Consider the following 21,552-nt stretch of genomic DNA (forward strand, 5'->3'; position numbering starts at 1 on the left):
TCACCTCTTTCCAAATGTGCCATAATCACATCTTTGATAGCCAGCTCTAGCATTTTCCCCACCACCAATGTCAGACTAACCGGTCTATAATTCCCCGGTTTCTCTCTCCCTCCTTTTTTAAAAAGTAGGGTTACATTAGCCACCCTCCAATCCTCAGGAACTAATCCAGAATCTAAGGAGTTTTGAAAAATTATCACTAATGCATCCACTATTTCTTGGGCTACTTCCTTAAGCACACTGGGATGCAGACCATCTGGCCCTGGGGATTTATGCCTTTAATCCCTTCAACTTACCTACCACCACTTCCTTACTAACATGTATTTCCCTCAGTCCCTCCATCTCACTAGATCCTCGGTCCCTTACTATTTCTGGAAGATTATTTATGTCCTCCTTAGTGAAGACAGAACCAAAGTAGTTATTCAATTGGTCTGCCATGTCTTTGTTCCCTGTGATCAATTCACCTGTTTCTGACTGTAAAGGACCTACATTTGTCTTAACCAATCTTTTTCTTTTCACGTATCTATAAAAGCTTTTACAGTCAGTTTTTATGTTCCCTGCCAGCTTTCTCTCAATCTTTTTTCCCTTTCCTAATTAAGCCCTTTGTCCTCCTCTGCTGGTCTCTGAATTTCTCCCAGTCCTCAGGTGTGCTGCTTTTTTTTTGCTAATTTATATGTTTCTTCTTTGGATTTGATACTATCCCTAATTTCCCTTGTTAGCCACAGGTGCACTACCTTCCCTGGTTTATTCTTTTGCCAAACTGGGATGAACAATTGTTGTAGTTCATCCATGCGATCTTTAAATGCTTGCCATTGCATATCGACCGTCAACCCTTTAAGTATCATTTGCCAGTCTATCTTAGCTAATTCACGTCTCATACCTTCAAAGTTACCCTTCTTTAAGTTCAGAACCTTTGTTTCTGAATTAACTATGTCACTCTCCATCTTAATGAAGAATTCCACCATATTATGGTCACTCTTACCCAAGGGGCCTCACATGACTAACCCTTCCTCATTGCTCAATACCCAATCTAGAATGGCCTGCTCTCTAGTTGGTTCCTCGACATGTTGGTTCAGAAAACCATCCCGCATACATTCCAAGAAATTCTCTTCCTCAGCACCCTTACCAATTTGGTTCACCCAATCTATATGTAGATTGAAGTCACCCATTATAACTACTGTTCCTTTATCGCATGCATTTCTAATTTCTTGTTTAATGCCATCCCCAACCTCACTACTACTGTTAGGTGGCCTGTACACAACTCCCACCAGCGTTTTCTACCACTCAGTGTTATGCAGCTCTACCCATATCGATTCCACATCCTCCAGGCTAATGTCCTTCCTTTCTATTGCGTTAATCTCCTCTCTAACCAGCAATGCTACCCCACCTCCTTTTCTTCCCTGTCTATCCCTCCTGAATATTGAATATCCCTGGATGTTAAGCTCCCATCCTTGGTCACCCTGGAGCCATGTCTCTGTGATCCCAACTATATCATATTCATTAATAACTATCTGCACATTCAATTCATCCACCTTGTTACGAATGCTCCTCCCATTGACACATAAAGCCTTCAGAGCTTGTTTTTACAACACTCTTAGCCCTGATACAATTATGTTGAAAAGTGGCTCTTTTTGCTTTTTGCCCTGGATTTGCCTGCCTGCCACTTTTACTTTTCACCTTACTACTTTTTGCTTCTACCCTCATTTTATACCCCTCTGTCTCTCTGCACTTGTTCCCATCCCCCTGCCACATTAGTTTAAAGCCTCCTGAACAGCAGTAGCAAACACTCCCCTTAGGACATTGGTTCCAGTCCAGCCCAGGTGCAGACCGTCCTGTTTATACCGGTCCCACCTGCCCCAGAACTGGTTCCAATGCCCCAGAAATTTGAATCCCTCCCCCTTGCACCATTTTTCAAGCCATGTATTCAACTGAAATATCCTCCTATTTCTACTCTGACTAGCACGTGGCACTGGTAGTAATCCAGAGATTATTACCTTTGTGGTCCTACTTTTCAGTTTATCTGCTAACTCCCTAAATTCACCTTGTAGGACCTCATCCCGTTTTTTACCTATATCATTGGTACCTATGTGCACCACGACCACTGGCTGTTCATCCTCCCATTCCAGAATGTCCTGCAGCCGCTCAGAGACATCCTTAACCCTTGCACCAGGGAGGCAACATACCATCCTGGAGTCTCATTTGCGGCCGCAGAAATGCCTATGTATTCCCCTTACAATTGAATCCCTTATCACTATAGCTCTCCCACTCCTTTTCCTTCCTTCCTGTGCCGCAGAGCCACCCATGGTGCAATGAACTTGGCTGCTGCTGCCTTCCTCTGATGAGACATCTCCCTCAACAGTATATCTGTTTAGGAGGGAGATGACCTCAGGGGTCTCCTGCACTACCTGCCTACTGCTATGCTGTCTAGTGGCCACCCCTTCCCTTTCTGCCTGTGTAGTCTTTACCTGTGGTGTGGCCAACTCACTGAACGTGCTATTCACGACTTTCTCAGCATTGCGGATGCTCCAGTACGAATCCAATCACAGCTCCAGACGCTCAATGCGGTTTGCCAGAAGCTGCAGTTGGACACACTTCCTGCACACATAGTTGTCAGGGACACTGGAAGTATCCCTGATTTCCCACATGCTGCAGGATGAACAGACCACGGGGCCGATCTCAGCTGCCATAACCTACCCAATACTTGCCTCAACTTTTGAAACTTCCTTCTTTGAAAGGAACTTACCTGGCCTTACCTCACTTGGAGTGAAGCTCGTTCTCAGCCTCTTCTCGTCGAAGCCTCTTGAGTCAAAGCCTCAAATCTCCATTCCTTCACTGGCCCACTCACTCACTGGCCACTTTGCTTGAGGTAACCCTCTATTTATTTGTTTGAGCTTTTCAAACTGCTTGGTCACCTGACCTCGATTGCCCAATCAGGTGCTTTCTGCTGAGTCTGAGCTATTCAAATCTTGATTGTCTAATCAATGGCTTTCTGCTGAGCTATTCAAATCTTGATCGACTTGACTGCACAGTCCAACTGCCAAAACTGCCAGAATCTCACGAGTCAAAGCCTCAAATCTCCACTCCTTCACTGGCCCACTCACTCACTTTCCAGCTCGGGGCTTCAGAATTCAGAGTTTAATCTTGGCTGCTTGAGTTTTCTCTGGGGCCTCTGGTTTCCTCCCACAGTCCAAATGATAGGTTAAATGGTCATGGTATGCAAATTGTCCTGTGATTAGGACACTCACTATTCTCTGATAGAGACTGAAGACGAATGGTGTTTTCTTCCAGCCAGAGTACAATTTGACAGACACGTAGCAGAACTGCCAATGTCTGTTTTGTCTAAGAGAAGCACAAAGTCAATTTTCTAACCTGATCGCACAATGACTTCACCTTAGCTCAGTGAATTGCAGCACACATCTCTTATATAACCATATAACAATCACAGCACAGAAATAGGCCATCTCGGCCCTTCTAGTCTGTGCCGAACTCTTAATCTCACCTAGTCCCACCTACCCGCGCTCAGCGCATAACCCTCCACTCCTTTCCTGTCCATATACCTATCCAATTTTACCTTAAATGACACAACTGAACTGGCCTCTACTACTTCTACAGGAAGCTCATTCCACACAGCTATCACTCTTTGAGTAAAGAAATACCCCCTCGTGTTTCCCTTAAAATTCTGCCCCCTAACTCTCAAATCATGTCCTCTCGTTTGAATCTCCCCTACTCTCAATGGAAACAGCCTATTCACGTCAACTCTATCTATCCCTCTCAAAATTTTAAATACCTCGATCAAATCCCCCCTCAACCTTCTACGTTCCAATGAATAGAGACCTAACTTGTTCAACCTTCCTCTGTAACTTAAGTGCTGAAACCCAGGTAACATCCTCTTCTCTATATAACACTCTTTACTGGTGGCCCGAAGGCATTGTACATTCTTGGGTGGACACTAAAACTGTTAGCTCTCAGTCTACTAATCATTCAGTTAGACTTTTTTCTAACATGCTATTTTGGGGAACTGGACATCACTGGCTAAGCTGGTGTTTACTTACTAGTTGATGGTTTCCCCGAAGTATCAAACCACTACAGTGCTCCTGGTGGGACTGCTGTTAGGTAGAGCTTAGCTGGATTTATTCCCAGTGTTGTTGAAGGAGAGCCAATTCACTTCCAGGATGGGAGGATGCACCACTCAAGAGGGAAAGCTACAGACTTTTTCTCCGGGGTGGAAATGGCTAATCACAGGGGGCATAATTTTAAACTGATTAGAAGAAACTTAGAGGTACGTGCCTTTCTTTCGACATAGAAAGTGAAGGTGAGCACATGGAACACTGCTGGGGTGTGATGAAGGCAGATATATTAGGGACATGTTAAGTTTAATATTAAATGGAGGGCTATGTATATTGATCGTGGAGTAGGTTTAAAGGTCAGCATAACATCTTAAGCTAAAGGGCCTGTACTGTGTTGTAATATCCTATATTCTCTAAGTCCAACACCTCTTTGGTAAATAACATTCCTGTACCAGCTCCAAGGTCCAGTTATAAAATACCAATCCATACAAACACAGGACTCAATTTATACATCCACACTCACATGGTATCCACCACAGTACTCCAATCAATTGTGAGCCCGTTCCAGAACTGGCTGAGACTTTATATTACTCCCACTGCAGCAAAAGGACTTCCAACTTCAAGTCTCACAACTAGCCATAAAAACCTGCATCACAGGGCTTGGGTTGTGAGCAATTTTGAGTGCCATATATAAAAAAGGATGTGCTGGCTTTGAAGAGGATCCAGAGGTGGTTCACCAGAATGATCTTGGAAATGAATAGATTAATACACCAGGAGCGTTTGATGGCTCTGTACTCACTGGAGTTTAGAAGAATGGGAGGTGGGGGGGGTGGAATCTCAATGAAACCTAGCAAATATTGAAAGGCAAATAGATTCTTATAGTGGGGAATCTAGGATCAGAGGGCACAGCCTCAGAAAAGAGGGACAGAGATGAGGAGGAAGTTCTTTAGCCAAAGGATGGTGAATGTGTGGTGGCTATTTTTGAGCATATTTATAGCAAAGGTTGATAGGATCTTGATTAGTCAGGGTGTTAAAGGTTATGGGGAAAGAGGCAGGACAATGGGCTTGAGAGGGATCATCAAATTGCAGAGCAGACTTAATGGGCTGAATGGACTAATTCTAATCTGATGTTTTATGAGTTACAAGGAAAGGTGGGATAGGCTGTGACTTTTTCCTGTGGCACATCAGTGGAGGAGGTGATGTTAACAGGTCCGTAAAAACATGACAGCCACAGATGAGGTGAATGGTCAGTCTTTTTCCTGTAGGAGCGTTAAACTATAGGAAATGGGTTTAAGGTGAGAAGGACCAGATGTACGGATGATTGAAGAGAGAACTTCTTCCTACAGAGGGTAATGGGCATGTGGTACACACTGCCCAGCCTTATTCTGGTTTCTTCCCCTTTCCTTTCCTCCAGCACCTTTTGTGTGTGTACATCTGGATTTCCAGCATCTGCAGACTCGTGTTTAACTATAATAGGGATCTTGGTTAGCATAGACATGTTGGGCCACAAGGTCTGTTTCTGTTCTGTACAACTTTGAATCTCTATGAATTTAAATACATTCATCAAAGCTCCCTGCTCTATATGACCAGCAGGTTTCACCTTGGGAGCATCAAGCGGCCCCTGACACTAAGAAAATGAGGGAGACCAAGAAGATGACCTGCTGATGTAGCAGTTCCACCTGGGGGTGGGTTTACTGTCATGGTACAACTTCATACCACACACCCAGATCTAGATCCACAATGGAAAATGACTGCGTAATTGAGAAGTAGTAGCAGGTATTTATAATAAATAACATGCTGGAATAATTCAGCAAGTCAGGCAGCATCTATGGAGGTAAATAACAGTCACCAGTTTGGGCTGAGAATCTTCATCAGGACTGGAAAGGAAGGGGGCAGAAGGGGAGGAGTACAGGGTGGCAGGTGATAGGTGAGACCAGGCGAGGGGGAGGTGGGTGGATGGTTGAGGGGTGGGAGGATGAAGTGAGAAGCTGGAAGATGATAGGTGGAAAATACGGTAAAGGTTGTAGAATGAATCTGATAGGAGGAGAGAGTGAACCACTGGGGACAGGGAGGGAGGAGAGGGACCAGAGGAAGGTGATGGGCAGGTAAGGAGAAGAGACAGAAAGGGGAATGGAAGAAAGTGTGAGGGATTCACTCTGTCATGTCACTCATACAAGAAAGCAGCATCCATCATCAAGAACTCCAACCATACAGGAGAGCTCAGGCACCGGTGACCCCTGTTTCCATCCAAGGGGTCAGTGTGGACATGGTGGAGGATTACAAATACCTGGGGATACGAATTGACAATAAACTGGACTGGTCAAAGAACACTGTCCACAAGAAGGGTCAGAGCCGCCTCTACTTCCTGAGGAGACTGAGGTCCTTTAACATCTGCTGGACGTTGCTGAGGATGTTCTACGAGTCTGTGGTGGCCATTGCTATCATGTTTGCTGTTGTGTGCTGGGGCAGCAGGTTGAGGGTAGCAGACACCAACAGAATCAACAAACTCATTCGTAAGGCCAGTGATGTTGTGGGGGTGGAACTGGACTCTCTGATGGTAGTGTCTGAAAAGAGGATGCTGTCCAAGTTGCATGCCATCTTGGACAATGTCTCCCATCCACTTCATAACGTACTGGTTAGGCACAGGAGTACATTCAGCCAGAGACTCACTCCACCGAGATGTAACACTGAGCGTCATAGGAAGTCATTCCTGCCTGTGGCCATCAAACTTTACAACTCCTCCCTCGGATTGTCAGACACCCTGAGCCAATAGGCTGGTCCTGGATTTATTTCCACTTGGAATAATTTACTTATTATTATTTAATTATTTATGGTTTATATTGCTATATTTCTACACTATTCTTGGTTGGTGCGACTGTAACAAAACCCAATTTCCCTCGGGATCAATAAAGTATGTCTGTCTGCTGTCTGTCTGTCAGGCAATGCTTTCTTCTCACTACTACCATCAGGCAATAGGTACAGGAGCTTTAGATCCCACCCCAGCAGTTTCAGGAACAGTCATCATCCTTCAACCATCAGACTCCTGAACCATTTTCACTTACCTCAACACTGAATTGATTCCACAATCTGTGGACTCACTTTCAAAGTCTCTACAATGCATTCTTAATATTCATTTTTTTTATTTACAGTTTGTCTTTTGTACATTGGATGTTTGCCAGTCTTTGTTATGTATAGTTTTTCATAAATCTTTATTTTCTTGCAAATGTCTGCAAGATTCCTGCCACTTACCAAAGCAATCCAGAGCACCAAATACTCGCTGATAAAACTGTTGAAGTACTGGTCTAGGAAAAGCAGCCCTGGGCCAACAAAGGCAGTGTCTTGCAAATGCATTTCACTCTTCGTCATGTGAGCCACCTGAGATTAGAATGGAAAACCTGTTTACTGCCGCAGAATGGGTTTGAAATAATGCAGAGTCAAACAAAGCCATTAATGTATGAACAAACTTTGAGCTTTTCAGTATCACACAATGCAGGAGGAACTCAGCAGGTCAGGCAGCATCCATGAAAATAAACAAACAGTCAGGCCGAGACCCTTCACCAAGACGAAGGGAAGAATCAGACCCATGAGGTTTCGGTTCTTGAAACATCAGCTGTGTATTACCCTCCATAGATGCATAGATGCTTGGCTGACCTGCTGAGTTCCTCCAGCTTTTTGCACATGATATTCTGGATTTCAGCATCTGCACAATCTCTTTGTGTTTGCGAACTCTGCGGTATCCTTCACGTCTCCGGGTTCCCCGAGTGCTCCTGGAATCTTTTCCGCACCGTAGTCACTCCCGTAGCTTAGAATATGCAGTGGCTAGATTGCATGAAGCAGAATGACAAATGGCAACAGGCTCAATGCTCAGGCCGTCAGAAGGTGGGCCAGGGCACAGAATACCCCTTTCCTTCTGAATAGTGGAGAAAAATAATAGTCTGCACAAACCCTGAGGACCTGAATCATAGGGTAAGTTTGAATAGGTTAGGACTTTATTCCCTGGAGTGTAGCAGAATATGGAGGAGATCTGATAGAGTTATACAAAATTATGAGTGGTAAATGCAAACAGGCTTTTCCCACTGAATTTGGGTGAGACTATTGAATTGAATTGAATTGACTATTTCTTATATCCTTCACATACAGTGGCATGCAAAAGTTTGGGCACCCTGGTCAAAATTTCTGTTACTGTGAATAGTTAAGTGAGTAGAAGATGAACTGATCTTCAAAAGTCATAAAGTTAAAGATGAAACATTCTTTTCAACATTTTAAGCAAGATTAGTGTATTATTTTTATTTGTACAATTTTAGAGTGAAAAAAAAGAAAGGAGCACCATGCAAAAGTTAGGGCATCCCAAGAGATTTGAGCTTTCAGATAACTTTTACCAAGGCCTCAGACCTTAATTAGCTTGTTAGGGCTATGGCTTGTTCACAGTCATCGTTAGGAAAGGTCAGGTGATGCAAATTTCAAAGCTTTATAAATAGCCTGACTCCTCAAACCTTGTCCTAACAATCAGCAGCCATGGGCTCTTCTAAGCAGCTGCCTAGCACTCTGAAAATTAAAATAAATGATGCCCACAAAGTAGGAGAAGGCTTAAGAAGGTAGCAAAGCATTTTCATTTTCAAAGCCATTTCCTCAGTTCGTAATGTAATTAAGAAATGGCAGTTAACAGGAACGGTGGAGGTCAAGTTGAGGTCTGGAAGACCAAGAAAAATTTCTGAGAAAAGTGTTCATTGGATTTCTACAAAGGCAAATCAAAACCTCTGTCTGACTGCAAAAGACCTGCAGGAAGATTTAGCAGACTCTGGAGTGGTGGTGCACTGTTCTACTGTGCAGCGACACCTACACAAATATGACCTTCATTAGAAGAAAACCTTTCCTGCGTCCTCATCACAAAATTCAGCATCATAAGTTTGCAAAGGAGCATCTAAACAAGCCTGATGCATTTTGAAAACAAGTTCTGTGGATTGATGAAGTTAAAATAGAACTTTTTAGCTGCAATGAGCAAAGATATGATTGGAGAAAAATGGGTGCAGAATTCCATGAAAAGAACACCTCTCCAAGTGTTAAGCACGGGGGTGGATCAATCATGCTTTGGGCTTGTGTTGCAGCCAGTGGCACGGGGAACGTTTCATTGGTAGAGGGAAGAATGAATTCAATTAAATACCAGCAAATTCTGGAAGCAAACATCACACCACCTGTAAAAAAGCTGAAGATAAAAAGAGGATGCAAGACGGTGCAAGAATCTCACAGAACTAGGAAGAATGAGTGAAAATCCCCCAAACAACTGAAATACTCTTAGCTGGCTACAGAAAGCGTTTACAAGCTGTGATACTTGTCAAAGGGGGTGTTACGAAGTACTGACCATGCAGGGTGCCCAAACATTTGCTTCGGGCCCTTTTCCTTTTTTGTTATTTGAAACTGTAAAGGATGGAAATAAAGAAATCTTGCTTAAAATATTACAGAAATGTGTCATCTTTAACTTTATGCTTTTTGGAAATCAGGTCATCTTTTACTCGTTTAGCTATTCACAGTAACAGAAATTTTGACCAGGGGTGCCCAAACTTTTGCATGCCACTTATGTCTCCATCTAAATGTGCAATCATAGTAATTTATAATAAGTTATAATACACAGAACAGTCAATGTAATATAGAGTACACTCAAAAAATCAGCATGATTTCATCAGTCTGATAGCCTAGTGGAAGAAGCTGTCCCGCAGCCTGTTGGTCCTGGCTTTTTAGCTGCAGTACCGTTTCCCGGATGGTAGCCGCTGGAATAGATTGTGGTTGGGGTGACAATGATCCTAGAGACAGAGGTCATAGTTTTAGGGTGAAAGGTGAAATACTTAAGGGGGCCCTGAGGGGTAACTTCTTTACTCAGAGGGTGGTGCAAGTGTGGAATGAGCTACCAATGGAAGTAGTGGATGGGGGTTCGACTGCAACACTTAAGAGAAGTTTTAATTGTAATTGGATGGGAGACACATGGAGGGCTATGGTTCAGCTGTGAGTAGATAGAACCAAGCAGAAATACAGTTTGGCATGGACTAGATGGGCTGAAGGGCCAGTTTTTGTGTGTAGTTCTCCATAACGATGAGATTTCTTACTGAACAGTCGCACAATTACTTGGAATATTTGAGGTTACAGATTCAAGGATTTAATGAAGATCTGCACTGCTTTACGATGAGAACAAACCACCCTTGGTTGTCACTGCAGGACGTTTGTTGCTGGGACCGCTGTCCCCACGGTTCATTGCCAATTCTGATGGACTAATGTGCCATGTCAGAGGTGACGCTGCAGAACCTACCACTAATTTGTTGGTTATTTTGGCTGAGACAAAACCAAATGCAAGGATGTAGAGGCAGGGGTTGTTCTCAAAGAGCCGGCTGGTCGATTTCTTGTAGATCATCAACGCCAGGGTTATCACTGCCCCAATGTGCAAGAATGGGGACAGTACACTTGTATCCTGTTTAAAAACAAATGCATGAGATTAATAGAGTAGTGGGTGAATGCATGTCCACAATGCAACCACTGCGGGGGGTGGGGGGTTGTGCATGACCTGGGGTGACCAGGCACCCAACCCGAGCGACCAAATTGTACCTCATCAGGCCAACATGAAATGCTAATAAACAACTGCCAGCACTCTACTTACAACAAACTTACTACACCCTCAGTTTCCAACCTTTGTCCCCACCACATGTGCAGCTATGAATTAAATGCCTGCACTGTCTTCTTTCCCGATGGCCTCATTCTAGGAAAGATGTGGAAGCTTTAGAAAGGGTGCAGGGATAATGCCATGCTGCCTAGATTAGAGAGCATGTCTTATGAGAAAAGGCTGAGTGAACGAGGACTTTTCTCTCTGGAGAGGAGGATGAGAGGTGACTTGATAAGAGGCGTACAAGGTGCTAAGAGGAAGATCGAGTGGACAGTCAGGGACTTTTCCCAAGGAGGAAAGAGCTAATAATAGTAACTTAAAGTTTTGGGCAATGTCGGTTTTATTTTTTTTCCACCACATGGAATGGTGGGTTTGTGAAATATCCTGCCACAGCTGGTGGCAGAGGCAGATACATTAGGGATACAGATGATCATGTCCTTTGAACAGCTATCTAATAAATATAATTTACCTAAAACCCATTTTTTTAGATATTTGCAAGTTAGAAATTTTTTGTATAATGAGTTAGTCTTTTTCAAAAGAATGTCCATTGGACATTACAGATAGAATTTTAGCCCTTAATCCTTATCAAAAGGGTTTAGTAGCCATCATTTATAAGATGATCATGAATTTACAGTTAGATGTATCAGAAAAAATTAAGAAGGAATGGCAAGAAGAGTTGCATTGTCCTATATCTACTGAGCAACGGGAAAAAATTTTATCATTGGTAAATTCGTCCTCTATTTGTGCTAAACATGCCCTAATACAATTTAAGGTTGTACATAGAGCTCATATGTCTAAGGATAAACTGGCTCGATTTTATTCTCATCTTAACTCAACCTGCGATAGATGTCATTCTGATGTTGCTTCATTGACTCATATGTTCTGGTCTTGTCCTTGTTTACAAAATTATTGGAAAGATATTTTCAGTATTATTTCAAAAGTCTTAAATATTAATTTTCAACCGCATCCTCTTACTGCAATTTTCGGTTTACCAATGACGGATAATAATCGTTTATCTGCTTCATCTCAACGAATGATCGCATTTGTTACATTAATGGCTAGAAGATCTATTTTATTGAATTGGAAAGAAATTAATCCTCCAACTGTATTTCAGTGGTTTTCTCGAACTATTTCTTGTTTGAGTTTAGAAAAAATGAGAAGTGTTGTTTTTGATCCTTCAGTTAAATTTGAAGAAACTTGGAGACCTTTTATTCAACATTTTCACGAGTTGAATTGTCTTTTCCTAAACCTTAATTATATTATCCTTAATCAATTGGATGGAGGTTCGGAGTTATTGGCACTACTGTATAGGTACTTAATATTATTCAATGGCCCATGTTGGTTAGTGTTTTTTTTTTGCTTTTTTTTCTCTTTTTTTGGGGGTGTTTTCTTTTCTCTTTTTACTTCTTTGTTCATTAATGTTCTGGGTTTGAGAGGTTATATACTTTTATTATTACATATTTGAATGTCTATTTAAACTATTAATTACGTACTCTCAAACATTTTGTATTCATGTTTCATTTATGTTTGTTTAAAACTAATAAAAAGATTTAAAAAGAAAGAAAGAAAGAACAGATGATAGAAAAATGGAGGGCGATTTGAGAAGGAAGTGTTATATTGATCTTGGAGTAGATTAAAAAGTGACCACAACATTGTGGGCCAAAGGGCCTTTATCCCCAATATGAGTGTTAACACCTCTGAACCACAACCCCCCACCACTGCACAGCCCACTACACTCCCTCTGCTCTCTCATTCACACAACCTGGCCTCAAATTTAATCCTTGGATAATCTCTCACCATCCCTCGGGAGATCTGGAAATCACCCCGTTCTCAGACACAGATGTGCATGGACCAACTCCCTCCCAGTCCCAGCGCCCTTACCGCAATGGTGGAGCCGTTCTTGCCAACGCCGCCAGTGAAGATGACAGTGAAGTAGTTGGTGCAGGAGAAGATGGCACCTGCCACCACGAAGAGGGCGGGCACAATTTTAACCTGAATGTCCAGCACTGGGATCTTTGTAGGAGAAAGACATTTTAAAGAATGACAACTAGTAGCAGAACTTTACATAAATTCCAGCGCACTGGTCACTGATCTACAATTTGATTTTAAACATCTAAGTTATATGCCATTCAGTGAACTGTCCAAAGATAGGTATGGCAGCAGATGATGCCAATGGGAGGAATTCTGACTGCCCTATCTGCTTCCTGCACAACAGACTACACTTCAACACTGTTCAATTTCAAGTTGAATTATCATTCAACCATACATGAATACAGCCAAATGAAGCAGCGTTCCTCCAGGGTCAAGGTGCAAAACAGTACCAAAAGCACACAGTAAAGCACAAATAACATATGGTTACGATTTCTGAAAAAAATAGTCACAGGAAGAGAAAAAAATAGCCCAAGTCCCTGAGTTGTCCTGGTGTAGCTTGTTCTTCCACCTGAGCAAACACTGGAGAGCAGCTTCAAGCAACACCAAAGGGTAGTCATACTGTCGGCAAAGCCATAACTCATCCCATGCAGTATACTGGGAACTGTCTGCACAGTGAGAAACCTCAGTCACCCAGTCAATCATGCCATGCCCTGTCTGGGTCATCCATGCATAGTGGTCTGATTTTAAGTCAGTCAGATGCCTCAATTAAGTCTTCCCATCCTTTTCTTCCCCCCCACTCTCCTCCCCATACCCACATCGAGCCCCACCTACAGATTAGCTTGATTTGTCATAGACATATTGTAACATACAGTGAAATATGTTGTTTTGCAGCAACAGCACACATCATTAGGGAAGTCACACCGTCCTCTCTTGCTCTGTTGCTGCCCTGGGCTGCTGGCAAGGCTATATCCCACCCCACACTGTACAGTGGGGAACACTGGCACACAGAGAGGCTACATCCCACAATGTGTACTCAGAACTGTCTGTACAGAGACACGATACCCCATCCCATGGCGTGTGCTGGGAAATGTCTGTACAGACCACACCCTACCCCACTGTGTGTATTAAAAACTATCTGTACACAGTTAGATATTTCACTGCCCCACTATGGTCTTCCCACATTCTTCTTTTCTTCACTCCCTCCCCCATGCCCACCACAGCCACAACCCTCTCCAAATATTAAATATTTCCTTTAGTTGTATTAAGTACTTATAAAGAAGCATACAGTGAAATGTGTTATGTCAACGACCAGGATGAGTTGAGGGCTGCCTGCAAGTGTTACCATGCTTCCAGCACCAACATAGCATGCTCAAAACTCACTAACCCTAACAGGTACATCTTTGTAACGTGGCGGGAAACAGGAGCACCCAGAGGACACCCATGCTGTCATACAGAGTGTGCAAACTCCTTACAGCGAGGCAGGAATTGAATCCAGATTGCTGGCACTCTAAAGCGTTACTGCTACATTATCACACTGCCTGGTTCCATCCATCCCCCTACATTCTTCTAAGCAACTAATGGTGTTCTCATAGCTCGTTCCGCCAATCACCTTCCTTACTAAGACTGGCCCTTACACACTGCTCCCTCACAGTCAACTCCACTCCCTCATATTCACTTTGAATCTCAGCGTATTACATATATGGTGACATGGATGTACTTTCACTCAAACAACTCCAATGGAAAAACCCTGACTACATTTATCCTATCTATACCCCTCATCATTCTCTGTACTTATATCAAATCTCCCCTCATTCCAGGAATAATAATATGAAAGCAAGCTAGTAAAGAGTATCAAAGTGGATTTTCAAGAAGCAAGCTTTTTCAAGTATGTAAAAATTAAAAGGGAGATGATAATGGATATAGGACTGCTAGAAAACAAGGCCGAAGAAATAATAATGGGGGACAAGGAGATGGCAGATGAATTAAATGAGTATTTTGCATCAGTCTTCACTGTGGTAGATCCTAGCAGTGTGCCAGATGTTGATGGGGGTGAGGGAAGAGATGTGAGCACAGTTACTAATTACAAGGGAGAAAGTGCTCAAAAAGCTGAAAGGCCTAAGGGTACATAATGCACCTGGACCAGATGAACAGTACCCTAGGGTTCTGAAAGAGGTAGCGGTAGAGATTGTGGAGGCGTTAATAATGATGTTTCAAATTGATTGGACTCTGGCATGGTGCCAAGGATTGGAAAATTGCAAATATCAGTCAACTCTTTAAGAAAGGAGGAAGGCAGCAGAGAAGAAATTATAGACCAGTTAGCCTGACCTCAATGGTTGGGAAGATGTTGGAGTCAGTTGTTAAGGATGAGGTGATAAGAGTACTTGGTGACATGGGACAAGATAGGACAAAGTCAGCATAGTTCCCTTAGGGGAAAAATCCTGCCTGATGAACCTATTGGGATTCTTTGATAGATAAGGGAATGATGTTATATATTTGGACTTTCAGAAGGCCTTTGAAAAGGTGTCACACATGAGGCTGCTTACCAAGTTAAGAGCCCATGGTATTACAGGGAAGTTACTAACATGGTTAGAGTATTGGCTGATTGGTAGGAGGCAGCAAATGGGAATAAAAGGATCCTTTTCTGGTTGGCTGCCTAGATGGCTTTGATGACAAGTTGGCAGATGATATGAAGATTTCTTGAGAGGCAGGTAGTGTTGAGGAAACAGGTAGGATGCAGAAGGACACATTAGGAAACTGGGCAAAAAAGTGGCAAATGAAAAACAATATTGGAAAATGCATGGTCATGCACTTTGGCAGTAGAAATAAATGTGCAGACATTTCTAAATAGGGAGAAAATCCAAAAACCTGAGATGCAAATGGATTTGTAAGTCCTTGTCCAGAACACCCTGAAGGTTAAACTTGCAGGTTGAGTTGGTGGTGAGAAGGCAAATGCAATGTTAGCATTTGTTTCAAGCAGTCTAGAATAGAAGTACAGGGATGTGATGCTGAGGCTTTATAAGGCAATGGTGAGGTCTCACCTGAGTATTGTGAACAGTTTTGGGCTCCTCATCCAAGAAAAGATGTGCTGGCATTGGAGAGGGTCCAGAGGAGGTTTACAAGGATGATTCCAGGATCAAAGGGTCAACATACCGAGGAATGTTTGATGGCTCTGGGTTTGTACTCGCTGGAATTTAGAAGAACGAGGAGGGGATCTCATCAAAAACTGTCAAATGTTGAAAGGCCTGCACAGAGTAGATATGTAAATGTTTCTTATGGTGGGGGACTCTAGGCCAAAAGGACATCCATTTAAAACCATATAACAATTACAGCACGGAAACAGGCCATCTCGGCCCTTCTAGTCCTTGCTGAAAGCTTAATCTCACCTAGTCCCACTGACCTGCACTCTGCCCATAAAAGAGATGCAGAGAAATTTCTTTAGGCAAAGGGTGGTGAATTTGTGTAATTTATTACCACAGGCAGACATGGAGGCCAGGTAGTTTAAGGTAGAGCTCAATAGGTTCTTGACTGGACATAGCTTCAAAGGTTACTGGGGGTGGGGCTAAGAAGGGGAAAACAGGATCAGCCATAACTGAATGGCAGAGAGACTCAATGGGTCAAATGACCTAAATCTGCTCCAATATCTTATGTCTTAGTCCTTCTATGGTTTTATAACCTATGCTATCATTCCCTGTACTCATCACCTCTGCAGATGCTGAAAATCCAGAGCAACACACACAAAATGCTGGAGGAACTGAGCAGGCCAGGCTGCATCCATGGAAAAGAATACAGAGTCGGCATTTCAGGCTGAAACCATTCATCAGGACTGGAAAGGAAGGAGAAGCTGTGAGAATATAAAAAGGTGGAGGGGAAGGGAAAGAGGACAAACTAGAAAGTAATAGGTGAAGCCAAATGGACGGGGATGAAGTAAAAAGCAGGGAGGTGAAAAGTGGAAAAGTAAAAGGGCTGAAGGAATTTGATAGGAGAGGAGAGTGGACCATCTGAGAAAGGGAAGGAGTGAGCAGGAAGTGAAAGGCAAGTGAGGAGAAAAGACCAGAGTGGGAATTAGAAGAGGGAGGGGAAGAGTAAAAGAAGCAGCCCATACCCGGTCTGTATGCCATCACCTCACAAAGAGTCACACTGTCTAAATCACTCCACCTCCTGTCCGTTCACACTGTCTATATCCCTCCACCTCCCGTCCGTTCACACTGTCTATATCCCTCCACCTCCTGTCTTTTCTCACACTGTCTATATCCCTCCACCTCCTGTCCGTTCACACTGTCTATATGCCTCCACCTCCTGTCTTTTCTCACACTGTCTATATCCCTCCACCTCCTGTCCGTTCACACTGTCTATATCCCTCCACCTCCTGTCCGTTCACACTGTCTATATCCCTCCACCTCCTGTCCATTCACACTGTCTATATCCCTCCACCTCCTGTCCGTTCACACTGTCTATATCCCGCCACCTCCTGTCCGTTCACACTGTCTATATCCCTCCACCTCCTGTCTTTTCTCACACTGTCTATATCCCTCCACCTCCCGTCCATTCACACTGTCTATATCCCTCCACCTCCTGTCTTTTCTCACACTGTCTATATCCCTCCACCTCCTGTCCGTTCACACTGTCTATATGCCTCCACCTCCTGTCTTTTCTCACACTGTCTATATCCCTCCACCTCCTGTCCGTTCACACTGTCTATATCCCTCCACCTCCTGTCCGTTCACACTGTCTATATCCCTCCACCTCCTGTCCATTCACACTGTCTATATCCCTCCACCTCCTGTCCGTTCACACTGTCTATATCCCGCCACCTCCTGTCCGTTCACACTGTCTATATCCTCCACCTCCTGTCCGTTCACACTGTCTATATCCTCCACCTCCTGTCTGCTCACACCGTCTATATCCCTCCACCTCCTGTCCGTTCACACTGTCTATATCCCGCCACCTCCTGTCCGTTCACACTGTCTATATCGCTCCACCTCCTGTCCGTTCACACTGTCTATATCCTCCACCTCCTGTCCGTTCACACTGTCTATATTCCTCCACCTCCTGTCCGTTCACACTGTCTATATCGCTCCACCTCCTGTCCCTCCCTCCTGTCTGTTCACACTGTCTATGTCCCTCCACCTCCTCTCCGTTCACACTGTCTATATCCTCCACCTCCTGTCCGTTCACACTGTCTATATCCCTCCACCTCCCTTCCGTTAACACTGTTTCCTTCCACCTCCTGTCCGTTCACACTGTCTATATCCCTCCACCTCCTGTCCGTTCACACTGTCTATATCCCTCCACCTCCTGTCCGTTCACACTGTCTATATCCCTCCACCTCCTGTGGCTCCCTCCTGTCTGTTCACACGGTCTATATCCCTCCACCTCCTGTCCGTTCACACTGTCTATATCCTCCACCTCCTGTCCGTTCACACTGTCAATATCCCTCCACCACCTGTCCGTTCACACTGTCTATATCCTCCACCTCCTGTCCGTTCACACTGTCTATATCCTCCACCTCCTGTCCGTTCACACTGTCTATATCCATCCACCTCCTGTCCGTTCACACTGTCTATATCCTCCACCTCCTGTCCGTTCACACTGTCTATATCCCTCCACCTCCTGTCCGTTCACACTGTCTATATCCCTCCACCTCCCGTCCGTTCACACTGTCTATATCCCTCCACCTCCCGTCTGTTCACACTATCTATAACCCTCCACCTCAGATCTGTTCACACTGTCTATATCCCTCCACCTCCTGTCCGTTCACACTGTCTATATCCCTCCACCTCCTCTCCGTTCACACTGTCTATATTCCTCCACCTCCTGTCCGTTCACACTGTCTATATCCTCCACCTCCTGTCCGTTCACACTGTCTATATCGCTCCACCTCCTGTCCCTCCCTCCTGTCTGTTCACACTGTCTATGTCCCTCCACCTCCTGTCCGTTCACTGTATATATCCTCCACCTCCTGTCCGTTCACACTGTCTATATCCCACCACCTCCCTTCCGTTAACACTGTTTCCTTCCACCTCCTGTCCGTTCACACTGTCTATATCCCTCCACCTCCTGTCCGTTCACACTGTCTATATCCCTCCACCTCCTGTCTTTTCTCACACTGTCTATATCCCTCCACCTCCTGTCCGTTCACACTGTCTATATCCCTCCACCTGTCCGTTCACACTGTCTATATCCCTCACCTCCTGTCCGTTCACACTGTCTATATCCCTCCACCTCCTGTCCGTTCACACTGTCTATATCCCTCCACCTCCTGTCCGTTCACACTGTCTATATCCTCCACCTCCTGTCCGTTCACACTGTCTATATCCCTCCACCTCCTGTGGCTCCCTCCTGTCTGTTCACACTGTCTATGTCCCTCCACCTCCTGTCCGTTCACACTGTCTATATCCTCCACCTCCTGTCCGTTCACACTGTCTATATCCCTCCACCTCCTGTCCGTTCACACTGTCTATATCCCTCCACCTCCGGTCTTTTCTCACACTGTCTATATCCCTCCACCTCCTGTCCGTTCACACTGTCTATATCCCTCCACCTCCCGTCTGTTCACACTATCTATAACCCTCCACCTCCCATCTGTTCACACTGTCTATATCCCTCCACCTCCTGTCCATTCACACTGTCTATATCCCTCCACCTCCTCTCCGTTCACACTGTCTATATCCCTCCACCTCCTGTCCGTTCACACTGTCTATATCCTTCCACCTCCTGTCCGTTCACACCGTCTATATCCTCCACCTCCTGTCCGTTCACACTGTCTATATCCTCCACCTCCTGTCTTTTCTCACACTGTCTTTATCCCTCCACCTGATGTCCATTCACACTGTCTATATCCATCCACCTCCTGTCATGTTAACACTGTCTATATCCTCCACCTCCTGTCCGTTCACACTGTCTATATCCTCCACCTCCTGTCCGTTCACACTGTCTATATCCCTCCACCTCCTGTCCGTTCACACTGTCTATATCCCTCCACCTCCTGTCCGTTCACACTGTCTATATCCCTCCACCTCCTGTCCGTTCACACTGTCTATATCCCTCCACCTGTCCGTTCACACTGTCTATATCCCTCCACCTCCCGTCCGTTCACACTGTCTATATCCCTCCACCTCCCGTCCGTTCACACTGTCTACATCCCTCCACCTCCCGTCCGTTCACACTGTCTATATCCCTCCAGTTCCGGTCCGTTCACACTATCTATAACCCTCCACCTCCCGTCCGTTCACACTGTCTATATCCCTCCACCTCCCTTCCGTTCACACTGTCTATATCCTCCACCTCCTGTCTGTTCACACTGTCTATATCCCTCCACCTCCTGTCCGTTCACACTGTCTATATCCTCCACCTCCTGTCCGTTCACACTGTCTATATCCCTCCACCTCCTGTCCGTTCACACTGTCTATATCCCTCCACCTCCTGTCCGTTCACACTGTCTATATCCCTCCACCTCCTGTCCGTTCACACTGTCTATATCCCTCCACCTCCTGTCCGTTCACACTGTCTATATACCTCCACCTCCAGTCCGTTCACACTGACTTTATCCTCCACCTCCTGTCCGTTCACACTGTCTATATCCTCCACCTCCTGTCCGTTCACAACGTCTATATCCTCCACCTCCTGTCCGTTCACACCGTCTATATCCCTCCACCTCCTGTCCGTTCACACCGCCTATAACCCTCCACGTCCTGTCCGTTCACACCGTCTGTATCCTCCACCTCCTGTCCGTTCACACCGTCTATATCCTCCACCTCCTGTCCGTTCACACCGTCTATATCCTCCACCTCCTGTCCGTTCACACCGTCTATATCCCTCCACCTCCTGTCCATTCACACTGTCTATATCCTCCACCTCCTGTCCGTTCACACTGTCTATATCCCTCCACCTCCTGTCCGTTCACACTGTCTATATCCCTCCACCTCCCTTCCGTTAACTGTTTCCTTCCACCTCCTGACCCTCCCTCCTGTCTGTTCACACTGTCTATGTCCCTCCACCTCCTGTCCGTTCACACTGTCTATATCCTCCACCTCCTGTCCGTTCACACTGTCTATATCCCTCCACCTCCCTTCCGTTAACACTCTTTCCTTCCACCTCCTGTCCGTTCACACTGTCTATATCCCTCCACCTCCTGTCCGTTCACACTGTCTATATCCGTCCACCTCCTGTCTTTTCTCACACTGTCTATATTCCTCCACCACCTGTCCGTTCACACTGTCTATATCCCTCCACCTCCTGTCTTTTCTCACACTGTCTATATCCCTCCACCTCCTGTCCGTTCACACTGTCTATATCCCTCCACCTGTCCGTTCACACTGTCTATATCCTCCACCTCCTGTCCGTTCACACTGTCTATATCCCTCCACCACCTGTCCGTTCACACTGTCTATATCCCTCCACCTCCCTTCCGTTAACACTGTCTATATCCCTCCACCTGTCCGTTCACACTGTCTATATCCCTCCACCTCATGTCCGTTCACACTATCTATATCCGTCCACCTCCTGTCCGTTCACACTGTCTATATCCCTCCACCTCCTGTCCGTTCACACTGTCTATATCCTCCACCTCCTGTCCGTTCACACTGTCTATATCCTCCACCTCCTGTCCGTTCACACTATCTATATCCCTCCACCTCCTGTCCGTTCACACTGTCTATATCCCTCCACCTCCTGTGGCTCCCTCCTGTCTGTTCACACTGTCTATGTCCCACCACCTCCTGTCCGTTCACAATGTCTATATCCTCCACCTCCTGTCCGTTCACACTGTCTATATCCCTCCACCTCCCTTCCGTTAACACTGTTTCCTTCCACCTCCTGTCCGTTCACACTGTCTATATCCCTCCACCTCCTGTCCGTTCACACTCTCCATATCCCTCCATCTCCGGTCTTATCTCACACTGTCTATATTCCTCCACCTCCTGTCTGTTCACACTGTCTATATCCCTCCACCTCCTGTCCGTTCACACTATC

General features: G+C 45.0%; 1 protein-coding gene across 1 annotated transcript in view; it reads right to left on the bottom strand.

Annotated features, from left to right (window-relative positions):
* Positions 1-21,552, bottom strand: part of LOC132381203 (choline/ethanolaminephosphotransferase 1-like) — a 113,457-nt gene that overhangs the window by 4,009 nt on the left and 87,896 nt on the right. The window contains exons 5-7 of the mRNA XM_059950502.1: positions 12,592-12,723; positions 10,363-10,521; positions 7,314-7,439 (exon numbers count right to left, since the gene is read on the bottom strand). Of these exons, the coding sequence (XP_059806485.1) occupies positions 7,314-7,439; positions 10,363-10,521; positions 12,592-12,723 (417 nt within the window). The remainder of the gene's footprint in view (positions 1-7,313; positions 7,440-10,362; positions 10,522-12,591; positions 12,724-21,552) is intronic.

Source organism: Hypanus sabinus, chromosome 25, assembly GCF_030144855.1.
Source record: "Hypanus sabinus isolate sHypSab1 chromosome 25, sHypSab1.hap1, whole genome shotgun sequence".
Classification (NCBI taxonomy): Eukaryota; Metazoa; Chordata; class Chondrichthyes; order Myliobatiformes; family Dasyatidae; genus Hypanus; species Hypanus sabinus.